Source organism: Pinus tabuliformis, chromosome 9, assembly GCF_031772625.1.
Source record: "Pinus tabuliformis cultivar Carrire ecotype Pingquan chromosome 9, CPIR1, whole genome shotgun sequence".
NCBI classification, from domain to species: domain Eukaryota; kingdom Viridiplantae; phylum Streptophyta; class Pinopsida; order Pinales; family Pinaceae; genus Pinus; species Pinus tabuliformis.
Window position 1 is genome coordinate 71,226,535 of NC_142307.1, and position 16,454 is coordinate 71,242,988.

The 16,454-nt window shown below is 34.0% G+C and overlaps 1 protein-coding gene across 1 annotated transcript; it reads right to left on the minus strand.

Moving 5' to 3' along the window:
- Positions 1-5,441: 5,441 nt before the first annotated feature.
- Positions 5,442-11,178, minus strand: LOC149147155 (putative mediator of RNA polymerase II transcription subunit 26b). Its single transcript, XM_089437964.1, has 9 exons — positions 9,460-11,178; positions 8,376-8,444; positions 7,683-7,765; positions 7,442-7,506; positions 7,217-7,335; positions 6,927-6,954; positions 6,412-6,785; positions 6,090-6,174; positions 5,442-5,986 (listed from the first exon to the last, which is right to left on the minus strand). Exons 1-9 carry the CDS (start codon positions 9,904-9,906, stop codon positions 5,859-5,861), a joined length of 1,398 nt encoding a protein of 465 aa, XP_089294090.1. The 5' UTR covers positions 9,907-11,178; the 3' UTR covers positions 5,442-5,858.
- Positions 11,179-16,454: the final 5,276 nt, after the last annotated feature.

The window sequence follows — 16,454 nt, forward strand, 5'->3', positions numbered from 1 at the left end:
AACTAAAATGATGAGTTTATTGCCAATGAACTTTGTATCATGGCATGAGTACTCCAACATGCTAAAGATAAGTGCAAGCATTTATACATTAAATTCCATTATGAAGCTTTTATAAAAAGCCAATGTCACAATCTAATAAATTTTATGTTATAATTGTTGCACATGTAGTTAGAGAGTACTTTGAAGTTCATTTTGATGGCATAAATTATCATCTAATTGTGCAAATTGTTCCTCTACTTTGGCATTTTCCAATGCTTTGATAAGAGTGAATTGTTCCTCTACTTTAGCTTTTTCTAATGCTTTGATAAGAGCACACTCCATTGAATGCCTTTTGAAAGGGTGGATTACAATAGCATTAAAAACCCTTAATTTTCCTTCAAAGGAATTTGAAATCTTTGCCTCTATATAGGATCCAAAAATGTCGGTAAGCACTTTTCTTTAAAGGTTTGGATATATCCTATCATAATAACTCAAATCTCTTCCATTATCACATTAACCACTCAATGTAGGTAATCAAATTTCGATACATGTATAGTGATTATTTTTATATATGGTATAATTAATATATTATAACCATATAATTACAATTAAATAAACTAAGATTAAGTCAATTGGGATCATCTCAGATGGTTGGACAAAATTGTTGTTATCTTTTTCTACTCAGATTCAAATCCCTGCTAGTGACATGATGATCTATAATGCCTTATAATTATTGTTGTAACGGCTCCGTGCCTATGAATATTGTTGTATTGGCTTCAAGCCTTGTGAACTCTTAAATGGGTATGCTTGTGGACTAGCCTGATACTAGCATCCTTACTCTAATCCTCAATAGAAATAGAGATTGATTTCTTTCCTTAAAAAAAACAAGATTAAGTTAACTACCCTATCTCTATAAAATGAAAATGAATCAAGTTTTATAAAGATAAATCAAGCCAAGTTGCTGTTCTATTATGGATAGGTGGAGTAAAGCTATTCCATTCCCCTCGTCAACGACATTGTTGCACCTCTAACAAGTCTCCTCTTTCTCCATGTAATTGATTGTGTTGCAAAATACAACGCTTTAACTGTCTTTACAAGTTTCTTTAAAATATCATAAAGGTAGCTGAACCATCCCATGTTGTGTGCGTGCACTAAACAAGAAATTGTTAAATGTCTTTATATATTTTTGCATGCATTGAGCCAGGCATCGTTTAAATATTAAATATATATACCTCGTTAAATGGTTTTACGTCTCTGTATAAGATTCTCAAGCCCAATACCATGCAAATAAATTCATTTTATCAGAAAGAATAATCAGTGCACGATATGTTTTTTAGTTTATGGTGGTATCTTTTGGTCTAAGTGGAAAATATGAAGCTGACTGCATTGAAATGCTCTTAGTGGGCAGGATTTCAAATTTGTGATCGTATTGACTTCTCAAATGCTAGAGGCCTTGCATGCTGCAGATTTAAGATTCTAAAGTCTCAAGAAAATACATGAGACATTTAGACACATAATCGGAATATGTGAGATTTTTCATTCATCCCAGGAATTTCACTTTGCTTCTCAGCATGGAAAAATGATCTATTATATTATCCAACTTAAGTGGGACATCATGAACGCATCTTTACACAAATCAACATATGCAATAAAACCGAAATGATCTGTGGGCAGGCTTGGTAGTTGCCTCCAAGTAGTGGGGTTCCAAGTTGTAGTTTTCGAAGATGTTAATTTTTAATAACCTTCAATTCCTGTTATTTCAAAATTTAATTATGATTCTAACACATCAGAGATTAAGAGGGATCCCTTGACTATAGAGTTCCAAGATAATCCAGGCAGACAACGCTTCATAGAGTTCCTGATATGACTTGCCACTCTGAAAGGATGTTTAAATCCAACATAGACATAAACCAATTGTATAAATCAAGTAACATTCATCTCGTGATGCTTAGGCTAAACATTCCATGATGTCGACAATTTCCAGTTTGCCATCACTGTAATCTGGCCAAGCAACCTTCACTGAAATTCCAATTTTGGAATGATGAGATTGTTATTTTTCATGCAGAAACTAATCAACACCCTTGAATACCCCTACTGCAGCTGAATTGTGCAATGTTAACATCAGACATCTGTGATTCCATTGATCAAAAATGATCCCGGTGAGATTTCAGGCCAAAAATGCTGGTTTCCCCTTCCTTTATTCCGAGCCACCAGAAAAGAGCCATTTCATATCGCATTTAGACTACAACTTTTTCTTGTTTTTTCTAAAATTTTGCAGTTGCCTTTTCAGAAATGCTGCTACAGGCAGAGAAATGCCTAAGAAGCAACACCTTCGTCACAATTCCATTTCTTCATTTTTTTTCTTGAAAAAACTATACCCTGATACACTTCCCGGTACATAGTTGCATTTAAATAGAGGCAACCCATCAATGATAAGGGTATAGATGGCAGCACTTGAGAGACAGTTTACTCCACACTAACCCCAGAGCAATCCACAAGCTTCAAAATAAGCCATGAGATTCCTAAGAAGCATAATGCAAAAACCTATCCTGAATGATTCAGATCCATACTGGAAGTTCCCTCTACTTTTACCAACTTGCTCACTAAAAAGATATGTTGCACGGGGACCCGTCCCCACCAAAAAATTCCTCATGCCCGACGTTCTGGCAAACCGGGGACTTTTACAGGGGTTGGGAACATCCCCAATTTTTGCGGGACTTGGGGACTTCCAAGCCGTTCCCAATCCATCACGGGCAAATTTTGGGGACTTCCAAGCCATTCCCAATCCGTCACAGGCAAATTTTGGGGACTTTTCAAGTACCGTTCAGCCATCCCCAAGGAAAAAACGGTATGTCTGACCCAATTTTCACTGGGTTTACTTTGCCTGTTTGAATAGCTTTTCCCAATCCATCACGGGCAAATTTTGGGGAATTTTCGAGTACCGTTCCGCCATCCCCAAGGAAAAAGCGGTATGTCTGACCCAATGTTGCTGGGTTTACTTTGCTTGTTTGGATAGCTTTTCCTCAAACAATGAAGGTTGTATGGATGTTTATTTTTGAATGTAACCTCCTGTGTGAAGTAAAGGCTGCCAACAATGACTCATTTCAGCACATTTCCTCTTAAGACCAATGTTTCCAAAAAAAAATCTTACACTTACTTTGTCTAAGAATAATAAACCAGGATTCAAGACTAATTTACATCTCAGAGTGATGTAAAGAAACCATACTATGTTTTTAGCTCTAACACACATTGCAACTTTGCTAATTATGCCAAGGAAATTGAATTAGTTTAACTTGGCCATATTAGTAGCAGTGATTGTAAGAAAGGCCATTTTTGCTTTCACAGGATTAGGAAAATATCTAGTGTGGTTGACCAGTCAAACATGGCTTTTATTTGACAAATCTAACAACATAGAGATAAATTTAGGTGTTGATATTGGCAATAGTAGGAATTTGAGCCAAGGTATGATTTTGACAAAATTAGCATGTTTGCAAAATGGGACAGTAACGTGAATTAGTTTACATGCAAGAATGTCAACCAAGAATAGTAAAACTGAATCTGCTTTGGGATTTGACCAAAAATAACAAGCAAGACAACTAGCTTTAGTAATTCAACCCAGGTTTTTGATTTGACATTTATGGCAATTGAAAGGTCAAACTAGCAAGAGTTAGTGTTTTAGCGCTAAGCCATTTGGACCATCATATAGATGGATACCCTCCAACTAACTATCATGTGTCACACTAGGAGAACAGTTCACTTACTCAACACTACTCTTGACTCAGCATCCTTGAACTAGAAACTTCAACTTAAATTTGAGATTTGAAATTATGTATTTGGTTTGTAATTATTAAAATGAATTTCAGATTTCTTAGCTAATTCAATAATTATAATTTTATTGCAATGATGTATTTATTATTTATTCTTCATCTTTATGCACGTGGTGAATTTAAAATAATAATAATATATTATATATATATATATATATATATATATATTATTGTCGTCCCAACATGCTATCCCTGCCACCTTGGAAAATTTGGGGGTGCACTCTAGCCATACCAAAAACTCGTCCCCGTCCCCGCCGTCCCCAAAGGCAGTGCAACATAGCTAAAAAGTGTTTAGGGCAGCAGCAGAAAATAGTCCCAGGCAGAAAGGATAACAATGTTGATATCCATTTATCTAATATTGCCAATTCCTTTGTTGCAAAGAAGACTTGGCACCTAAGCGTCGTCCAATTTATAAGCAGAAATAGACTTTCCTCCAAGAGAGGAGAGACGCTAGTCTAGAAAATCGCCCTTCTCCGAAAACAAGGCATAAGATATCTTTCCCCAAAGATGAGATATAACATCTTAAGCATTTCAAGGTTTACCAACTTAACATTTCTCAGTAAGCTCGTGAGCTTTAAAAACTTTAGCAGGTCACGCTCTATGATTCGATACTCCATTGACTCCAATATACTTACACCAGAAAGCAAGTTGCCATTGTTAAGCCTCATCTATTTAATCACCATGATTTCTATGTACCTCCTCCTCATCATACATGTCTAATCATAATTCTCTCTTCGCGATAATTTTTTATTAGATCTGGTCAAACACTTATTTCCAATAACCTTCCAACTACACCATCCTCTTTCTCTGAAACTTTTCTCCTCCTCACAACTTTATTATTACATATTTTCCGAAATTGTGCATAGTTGCTTTTAAGTTTCTCTGTCTTGAGTATGCTCATAACATTTCACAGCTATCAATCTTCTGAGATGTAAAAACTTTTTTAAAATTATAGGCATGCATTTGCCAGCACGGACCCTAACTAATGCATATAATTCCCAGTATTCCTTACCATGAACATTGCATAATTGGATTTAATCAACAGTAAAAGATGTAAAAAGTTCAAATTCTGCAAATGCTAAAGCTTTGGACACAGCTAAGCTAAGCATAGAAATGGCATGCACAGTGCTCTTAATTTCACAACTTCTCGTAAGTATGATCCTTCAAATGCTCGGCATAAAAATGTTTACCTGCAAGGAAAAGTTTTGACCAGATACAGATATTTTCCCTTGACAGGTTTTCAGGCCTTGGATGTTTAGAGTTATCTGCATTCAGTTAATACTCTATTTTATATAGTTTTCCTAGCAGGGCTTTAGTGCTCCAAATTTGAGATAATCTCCATCAAGGCATCCCTTGAAAAAGCTATACATAAACCGATGAAATGTTTGTCTTACTATTCTATTTGGAACTTTGACACCACTCATTAGCATCAATTTCACAGAGAGTTACTGTCACAAATTGGTTTTTGATCATTTCGATTTTTAATTACAAAACATAAGATGGATATCATTCTAAACATTGCTTTATTCCATCTGACATCAAAAATTGAAATGATCCTCTCCCTGATTCTACACCGTGTATGATAGGCCAAACATACAAGATGAGGATCTCTACATTAGGAGAGAACAAGTTAAATATGAGGAAAGGTGAATATTATTCATCACATGTCATATTTTGACATCAAAATTTGAAATGATCCCCTCTCTCGTTCTACAATATGTATGATAAGCCAGCATATAGGACAGGGACCTGTACATCTATGATCAAGGTAGACATGAGTTAAGGTGTAAAAAGTCCTAGCTCCATCTGACCACCACAATCTCTGATCTTCTATGTGAAGAAATAGGAACCTTACAAAATGAAATCACCAGTCAGTCAGTTCGCTGGTCAGTTTCCCGTTCTCAAAAATACACTCCACTCCAATTGGAAGCTTCAGACTCACAGAAAAACAGGCATGACCAGTGTATCATGATTTCAAGCAATTTATACTGGACTACTCGGGTCTTCAAGCAATTTATACTGGACTACTTGGGCCCAGATAATATGACATTCCTATATGCGATTAATGAATCGCTGCCTATTCTGTGACCCTAGTTTAGCTTGCGATGGTTTTACAAGATTACGCCCATTTTTAGGGAGGTCTTGCAGATCCATTACTTGAACAGTTCGTTGCCTCTTTGCTGCAAAAGGAATGAACATGATGTTAGTTCAAAACTTAATCACACATTTTGCAGAAATTCACACCACTGATAAATCAGGAAAGGACAAGTCAATAGTACAAACCAGTTTCTGCTTGTTGGTATCGTTCCTGAAGCTTTCTTTTAGAAGCTTCAACCCTTACAGATATATCAACTGAAGATGTTGGCTTCTGAAAAAAAAAAGCATGAGACTTAATTTTTAGATTCAGTACCTAACTATATATACACCTCCATTGTTCTCTGTACTAGTAACAAGTGCCTCTTAGTAACTTCAAGCAGGACTGTCTACAAGAGTACAAAATTAACTTGTCTGGGCACCTGTCATCTATTGCCTCTGTTTATATGTGATAGTTATACATTCAATGTAATGAAGTACCATGGAGAAAACAATGGATTGAGCCACTCACATTTCGAGGTGGAAGAGAAGCATCCTTTATTTGATTCTTCATTGGATCACTGCACCGACGGACATTGTCCCTAAGTTCATTCCTCTGAGGCATTCCACTTGTATTCTTAACACGCATAGAAGTGGCAGCTCCATCATTTGGAATACTAATTGAATGTCTATGATCAGTATTCTTCTGCTTTTGAATATGTGACTTTGTGTCTCCCGTTGCCTTTTTATCTCCTGGGGTTCCTTGTTTACCACTGATTGCACCTTCCCTTACAGCATTGCTCCGTTGAATAGACTGCTTGCCATTACTCGAAGGTGCCACTGTGCATTGTTTTTCAAAATAACCAGCATCTCCATCTTTGTCATGTCCATTGGTATTTCGAATATCTATATCACAATGGAAATAAAAAATGAGAAACAATCACAAACACAAAATAAATGATACATCTGAGTTGAAATAAATGGATTGCTAGTCTTCAACAGCTGGAAGCCTGATAAGAGCTTCAATTCATAGAAAAATTGACTTACTTCCATCCTCATCCATTCCATCAAAGAACTTCAAGCCCGAGCATGATACAATGAAAAAAATTAAATCAGAATATACAATAGTCTCATATCTCAAATAGCATGCATTCATATCTTATCTAAAAGCAACAAGTATGTTCAACAATAATTTCCTAAACATCACTGTCCTTCTATCTTTTAGCCATTGTACGTAGCAATGAATTGCATATATAATTGAAAATGATAACCACTGATGCTTTGGCTAAAAACAAAGGGATTTTACACGGTACAAATATGTATACGTTCATAACTACCTGAGACATTTCTATTGATGTGGTCTGAGCTGTTAAAAAGGCACCCTCATCAAGTGGAGGAGAAGGTAGACCATCATCATCTTTGAAAGCTTCTGGTGAAACTGAGTCTGGAGAGGTGCCTGACAACCAAAAATTAACCACATATTCAATCAAGCACTTAAACAAACACAAAAAGATAAATTGAAGTTATAAAATCAGTATTCTCTCCAAAATACAATCCCACACCTATAGCCGCCGCAGCAACATCATCAGCAGTCTTTAACCATACATCCATAAGATCTTTCCAACCACTGCAATGGTCGTTATAAAAACAAAGATCTAATTATTCAAGACCAGTGAAAGTTTTACTTATTGCTCTACCCTGTTGTCTTATGTTCCTTAGCTATTTGAGGACTGCCTTTGCACTTCCACCGCAAACAATTATCCATTTGCCTAGTGAGAATTTGCAAAACAAGCCATGCAATACCTGATTAGCTGCTTTGCGATGGACTGAATTCTCGTTGAACTGTGTTTCTTTAATCTATTCACTGTCTTGCCAATAGCAGTTGCCTGGAAATAGAGCAAAGTATTGAAAAGACAGATCAGAAGCCTTCTCTCAAAATCAAATTCAAAGAGACAACACCTTTATGAAGCCCAATCCTCAACTCTACAATGTAGATATATTAAGCGACTCCTTTAAAAATCTTATAGGAGGACAAAACCTCGGAACCCCAAAACTCAATCAATGAAATTCACATTGCAAGTTGAATATGACCATATGCTCGATTGAAATCGATCAAATGTTGCAATTAGACGTAATCACACCAGATATAACGAAAACACCGGAAAGTCTGCAATTGAACTCCCATGTAGTCAAATTAATTTAAGATAAAACCTCTAGAGGTTTGAAAAGCATAATACAGAATTTCAAATAGCATGGGTTCATGCAGGGGAAATAATGCAGATTGCAATGTCCTTTTACAAGCAGTTTACATGCGACAGGGTGAGAAACCCTATTCATTTAGGGCCACACCTACACAACCAGGTTGACATCCTCCAGTGATGGCAAATCCGGGCCACCATTACCTTGTTGCTAAGATAACCGCTGGTAAACAACTTTATTACGCACTGGGAACAAAAATATCTTGAATTATTGAAGTAACAATGAAAGAAGTTATACCCTTAGAATGTCGACAGAAAGTTGCCTTAACTCCAATATTCTCAATGACTCGTATAGCTGATTTTCTGACTGCATAAAAACATAGAGGAATAGGTTAATCTAGTCAAAACAGGAACAAATCTTTCATACAAATTTTTCATCAAAGGATTATGGCATGGATTCAATCAATAAATTATTTATTATAGCAAAGTCCCAATCGGAGTTTCCTAGCCAAAAGTCTGAAGGGGGCAAAGCATCATACCCGTTGTCATGTAAAATAATGCATAGAAGGCTAAAATGAAGATATCTAGCATTCTGAAAACATTAATTGGACTAACTTTACTTAAGAATACGAAAATTTATGAGATCAAAAGAAAAAGGCCACAAACCAATTTTATTTTCTCAGAAGATTTGAAAATGACTTAATTTGACCGTCATGAGCATATTCAGGGCTTAATAGACACCAGTCTGAAATTCTTTTGATTTTACGTTTGCACAAGGTTATAAATAAAACACAACCTAACCTAACCTTCAAAGCTTTAACTTTACTGGTCTTGAAAGAACACCAAAGCCAAACAGATGATCTACACTGACCATAGACTAGTTGGTTGTTTAGGGCAGAAGGAAAGAAGAATTCAACATATGACCTAAATTAACTGCCCGATCCTCAATAAATACCAAAAACATTCCATTCAGAAACAAAAGAAGAATAACTATATAAGCCAAACTGAACTTCAACTAGGCTACTGTTGGAGCCTGGAACAACCACCAACGCATATAAAAAAATTTCTCGCAGTTTTCCAAAATTTGAAGCAGGTGAGCCTGTACTGACATTAAAACTAGGTGGTTTTCATAGGCCATAGTTTACTGTAGTTTAGTGGACAATGAAGGGTTAAGCGATCCACCAAGATTTCATTCTCACTGTGGTTTTCACCACCTATGTGCCAGTCCCGGCCGATCTTGGCAGAATATCGAACCCTCGGACCTGAGATCCAAGATGAAAGAAATCCGTTCTTTGTGTTGCAAGTGCTCGGGGTATGTTTTTGAAGCACTTCCCATTTAAAGAGAACAAAAACTAACTAATTCTTAAGGATATTAAAAATACCTCATCTGGGTTTGAAAGAGTGTCTTTGATTCTATCAACTTCTCTGATAATTTGAGACTCCTCCTCTATCTCCTCTGTAAGAGCCTCGGCCTGGTAGTAGCTGTAATTCCTAGTCATGTTCTTGTTGCCTTCATTGCTGCTACTTGTCACCTTGCTATCAGGGCTCTCATCTCTGGAACCCTTAGTATCATTCTGACCATCTTCACATCTAGCAACCACTGCCCCTGCAATATCATCTTCACCTGAAGAATCCAGGTTTGTCGAATTCAATGCATTGCATTCACCACATCGAACAAGTGTAGATGTGAACAATCTTTGAGCTATCCTGTCTCTTCTGGCTTCCAATTCTTGGGGATAATCAGATGATGCAACTATTATCGCATTTTCAATCAATGTACATATATCAATCCCTGAAGACTTGAAAAATTTCCTCCAACTTTCCATCATGAATTTGTCTTTTAAGAACTAAATCCAGATCAATAAATCCAACGCAACCTTATAGCTGTTGATCCTCCAATGTAGTATACCCCACAAAAAATATGGGGAATCTCAAAATCTTACGTCAAAGTAGTCTCAAGCCAAAAACTGCAAAATTGGACTTTTTCTACCGACAATATCACAAGAGGATTTGTGGGGGGTGTTTGAATGTATGTAGCCCAAAATAGGTTTTTCTCTAAAGAGAAGCTGAATATAATACCAAATCAACTTTCTTGTTGTTGATCTTCAAATGCGGTCCACCCCCCAAAAAAATGTCTAGCCTCGTGATCAAAATCCGCATTCACAAAATGGCAGGCAGAAGCACCCAAAACAGTATCTGTGTTGGCTGATTAAAATCCAAAACAGGAATTTCGGGAAATCCATACTATCCCAAAAGAGGATTTCTTCAGGTTGAATTTATAAATTCCAAAAAGTAGGAGAATTAGGCACCTGAATTTGACCCAAAACTTGAATGTTTAGGGCTGTATATATCCCTGGACTTATGAGGGCTGTATATATACACAAAACTGGAATTTCTATGCCTGCATATATGCCCAAAACTGGATTTCTTTAGGTTTTTCATATACCACAACAAGAGTATTTCAGATAGAATACATCCTAAGCAACCTACCTTTCTTCTGATCTTTCATTGTAGAAACCCCCAAACATACCCGAAACAGGGTTTACACATCCCTAAATCAAGTCTTTTCTGGGGAATGTACACACCCCAAAACAGCCTTGTTGCTTCTGATCCTTCACTTGGGGCGCCCAAATAGAAGTTTTCCTGTAAGGTTAAAAACAGGCCTTTTTCATCCAGAATTCATAGAGATGCAGATTTGATTAAAAAGAGCGAAAAACCCGCTGCCGCTATTTTCTTTTTTTTCCTGTTTCTCGCTTCTGTTTTTTACTGTGATCAAATTAAAGACATGAAAACCTTTTGAATTTCCTCAGATGGGCATCATTCTACACTATCGGAAAGGCATTTTAGATGATGTGGGTGAGGGTAACTCGCACGAAAAAAGAATATTCGCTCAACACTCAACCGAGTCGATGGCCTGTGGTGTCCTGAGATTGGAACAGACGGGATTAAAACTCTTAGATTGACATGTGGGTGTTGCCAAAACACTTACCTTTGGCCTCCCCCAGTGTCACCGTCTGCACTTTCTCAGACCCGGAAGCTTCATGTGGCTAAAAAAAACAGATTTATAATCATCCAAAAATAGTTTTCACATTCAAACCCGGATTAGGGAGGGTTACAAATTTCACAATGCGATGGAATAATGATGGTGGTAGGTGGATACAACATGGTAAATAGAAAAAATTTATTTGAATTAGAAAATTTCCAAACGGTTAATATTATTTTTTTTGCAATATTTGATAAATATAATATTTTAATTTAATTATATTTATTTGTTATTAATTTGTAAAAATTTATCGGGAAGAAACGAAACCTGTAATTTTGAATTGTTATTTTTAAATAAAATTAATATTATATTAATGCAAATTAAAGATTTTTTTTCATTTTTCAATTTATTAATAATAAATATTATATTCTATTAAATATAATGTTAGTTTTTTAAATCATTTTTAATGATAATGATAGAAATATGTTATTTACTAAAATAATATTTGTATATAAATATATTAAAATAATATTAAAAACCTTTCATTTATAAATGTTTAATGATATCGGGTTTTAGAAATGATTATGAAAAGAGTTTTGGAAGGGAAAATTAACTTTGATTAATCTTCTACTGCCATATTTATAAGATCTGCAACATAAAGTAGATACTCTTTTGATGATATCATTTCCTTTGTATGAAGAGACTCTGACTTCACAAGAATTTAAGGAGCAGATTTTATTTTTCTAATTTATTTTATTATTGATAATAATAATCGATATTTGTGGAGAATATTAAATATTTAAAATTTGTATATATAATTAAATTTAAGTAATGGAGAGGGTGAATATTAATCTGATTATTTAAGTTAATTTTTATTAATAATATTAGAATTAGTTTGTGATTGGGTGTTTTGTTAAGGCGTTTTTTTGATGCGAAGTCACTTATTCAATTCTTATATTCCATGGGGTGATATATTGGATATGATGAAGAAATAGTCCAACCAAACTTACAAAAAAAATATTAGAATTAATTTATTAAATTTTAAAAATATTTATTTTATATATATATATATATATATAATTTATTTTAAATGATGGAGAAGAATGATTATTATTTTGACTATTCAAGTTACAAATAATATGTTAATTTCTTCACCTCTAAATTGGAGAATAAGATATTTTCTTACAAACAAACAAAAAAACATTTTTTTTAAGTAAAGGTTTTTTATATATTTTTTATTATTCTATTAAAGAAAAAACATATTTATAAATTTGCTCTATTATAAAAACCATTATAATATATAATTTGGTATTAAATATAAATTTGTATTAAACTTCGAATAGTTTAATTGGTTGAGTAGCCAGAATGGTTAGAAAGAAAGAAAGAAAGAAAATTATTTTAATGTCTACGAGGCTAAAGATAGCTTATGGGACAGATTGCTTCTTCATGTGATTGATGTATTTGGCCTTTTCCCTGTGAAACCTCACAATAAACGCTCCTAGCTTCTCGACAAACCCCTCACTAAATAGATTATCCCAAGAGCTAAGAAGGCCTCACATTCTAAAATGAAATGTTTTTCTGTTTCTACTTTTCCGAAGGAACAAAAAATACATACTCTTTCCTCCCACACTTCTTTTGGCCTTTTTCAGCACCTTGTTTCACAACGGAGTTGATGAGAATTAGTCCTTAACTGAGCAATAAGAATTTTGACTTTCCAATTAATATTGGCCTCTATGTATGCTTTTTGTTGATGATTATGAGTGGGATCAAACACTTCAATATAGTACTTTTTCTTTCTCCCTGGCTCCTTATCCTAAGTATGCTTGTGGAACTTATTCATAACAAAAGCTTTTATCTCTTTACTATTTTATGGGACACATGTTCAAGCAAATACCCCATTTACTAAACAATTTGTTATTTTGTTGCATCCAAGTCTTCTTTATTTTGCACAATATGTCATTAAAGACAACCTTAGGCCATCTGCCCTCCTCCATTTGCTCATTTTTTTTAAATACATTATGACTCGCACCATAGCAATTGATTCAATAGGAGCAATCCATGTTTCACTTAACAAGATAGCATAAGGAACTGCACTTTCAATTTTGAATTTATTTGTAATCAAACGCTTCTGAATTTTCTCAATTTGTTTTCACTGCATGCCGGATGTACTATTGGCCCACAGTTCACAACCATAGAGAATCATCAGAATCACTAGAAGCCCAAAAAGAGTTTGAGTGGTTTTCCAGTCCCATATCTCTGCCTCTCTACACCCATTTTGAAAAGCATAAAATGCTTTCTTACCCCCCGAAGTTCCTTTGTTTCTATAGCCATCCCAACTTAGATTTTTGTTGAAGTCAATTCCAAGGTATTTGTAATCCACAACTTCTTCAAGGATGCTTCCTTCAAAGTAGAACTTATGTTGGTTGTATTTCATTTTTTTAGAGAAAACCACTACTTTCGTTTTGCTAATATTGACTTGCATCCCCACCCTTCTACAAAAATGCTCAAGGGATAGTAAGTGCTCTTGCAAACCAAGAGCAGATTTAGCAATCAGAATAAGGTCATATGTATACAAAAGAAGTCTTATAACAAACTTGCCCAAAAGGATACCATCACCCACTTGTGAATTTAACTACTCAAGTTTGTTATCAAGTACAATTGGTTGAGTCCCCATTGTTAAAGCACATTTTCTATTAAGAGGTCACTAGTTCAATTTTCTCAACACTCTTTAGGTTAGTCTCCGTGGTAGCTACTAGTAAACCTCGTAAACCTCTGAGGTCTAGAGCTTATCCTCCTCTCCTCTCCATAAATTAGGTCACAACCGGTAATTCAATTTTATAAATTAAAAAATAAGTTTTGCTTTGTGATTCTAAGTCACCTAAAAACTATAATGGTACAAACTCAACCCAATTACAAATTCTTCTAAATACTAAAAATAAAAAACATATTTTAATTATAATTATTTATTTTAAAAAAATATCTTCAAAACCACTAAGAAACTAACTGAAAAATTCAACACCAAAATTATATATGAATATATAATTCAAAGAAATGAAATTTTATCATAATTCATAAAATAACTATATTACAATAAGATATTTAATCTATTTAAACTTTCACTTTTAATTATTTAAAACCAGCGTATATCCATCTTAACTCGAGATCTACCAAGCGTCAAGAGGGATCAAATCTCCTTTCACTCTAAAAGAGGTTTACAATTCAGGATCAAATCTCTTTTAACTCTAAAAGAGGTTGACAACTGCATAGATTTGATCCCTTTGGGTGCTTGGGAGATATGGAGGGAGATATGGAGTTACGATGGATCTAGAGTTAAGATGGATTATTAATTTTATATTTCATTTTTATGTAATTTGACGAAGTCAAAATGTTTTATTGATAATTATCATTACTATTTCTTTTTTTCAATTTTATTTTAATTTTTATTTTATTTTGATCAAGTCAAAATGTTTATAAAACATTATAACACATCTACATACTAGTCTAGAGAGGCCTCTCTTGGCAATTACTTTTAACGTTTTATTATTTTTAATCGAGCCCACATGTAAATGTTGACAAACATTTACACCACTTCAACATCTCCCTGTAACTTTTTGCTTTTAGATTTAATTTTTAAAATGTTATAAAATAAAAATAAAAATAAACTATTTATAAAATATTTATTGGACTTTAAGAAAAGAAATTAGTTAAGACTTTTTAAAATATTATTTAGAGGAGTGTTCTGAGATCACTATAGTCAAGAAGGTTGGAAGTATGACAAATGTTTTGGAAATGAGAACGGATGTGAGTGAGGGTTGGACAATCCAACACATATTATAGATTCTTTCTTCCCAGGGTGTTTTGGGGATAAACCAATGCCCAATTTCACTTTGAAGCTCGTGGGAGTTAGTTCTTATCTTCACAATGTTCATTTTCTTCTTAGCACTAGTCAAGACAAAGAGGTAATTCTGGTTAGCGAGAGTGGGGTTGATCACCTCCTTATAGTACCTTAGCTTCATTTTCCCCTCAAGCTCCTTATCATCCCACAATTTGTCCTTAAATTTGGAAGTGATAGTATTTTTAATATTATCTCTATTCTCCAAGATGATCTCCTCCTTTACCCCCCAATAGTTGAGCCATGCCTAGGCATCCTTGTGCCAACCCTACTTGAGTCGGAGGTGGGGGTTTTGGCTAGAGATAGAAGCAATTTTGGGGAACCTCTTGGTTTCCATGTTGTAAAGCTTCTTTTTATACATCAGATAGTGAAACATAGCTATGCTTTCAATGGGGGAAAGGCTAGCTTCAGTCAAGAGGATAGGATAGGGATTATTACCTTTAATCTTGAGGTTGTATATTATAAATTGTTTTTGGATCATCTCGATCTTCCTCCACGATCCTCTAGATATTTTGCAACCCCAAACTTCACGAGTGTGACAAGAGTCTCGAAGAGGAATATCCATGGTTAAGAATCTTGTTATATTATATGTTTATTGTAAGTATTAAGTTTTAATTTTAAAAGTGTGATACAATTATATGCAAGTGAAGTGTGTGAGAGAGAGAGAGAGTGTGTGTGTGTTATGGCTTTGGGTATGTGGTATTGATAAGTCATGGTATTGTAAGAAACCCTATTTAGATGTTAGTAATATCCATGGTAAAATATGGGTGAAATGTATATTATGTGCTTATTAATTAAATTTAAATATGGTTAGGAAATCATTATTTTAATTTATATGGTAAAATGGATGTTAATTTATAACTACTATTTATATGTTTATATTTAAATGTGATATGTATATTATGATTTTCTTTTATCTAAAAAATTGTTGATAATTTTATTAATTTAAAATTGTTGATAATTTTATTAATAAGAACAAAATTACAATATAAAAAAATTGAATTTAAAAAATATCTACATATAACGTCTAACATCTAACATTTAGCGCTTACATGTCTAACCTGTACTCAGTTGTAGAGTGCACACAATCATGTCATTTGAATCAATATGTTGATAAGAGAGTCTATTTTAAAATAAGGCTTAAATAATTTTAATTTAATTATCAATAATTATTAAATAGATGATAGGGGTTTTATTTCAACGAAGAAATTATAGAATATTTTTAGTAGTAGTCACATATCAAAGATTGAGATTTATTTCAAAAGTAGTTTTACCCTTTATACATTTTTAATTAAATTGATTAATCACTAAAAAAATGCCATATAAACACGAGTTATGAGTTTTTGGACACATGCCACTAATAAGTCATGGTATTGTAACAAAACTTAGTTACAAGTTAAAAATCTCCATGATAAAGTAAGAGTGAATCTCCATAATTAAGAATCTCTTTAAATATTTTTTTTAATTATATATGTTTAACTCATATATTAATTCTTATAATA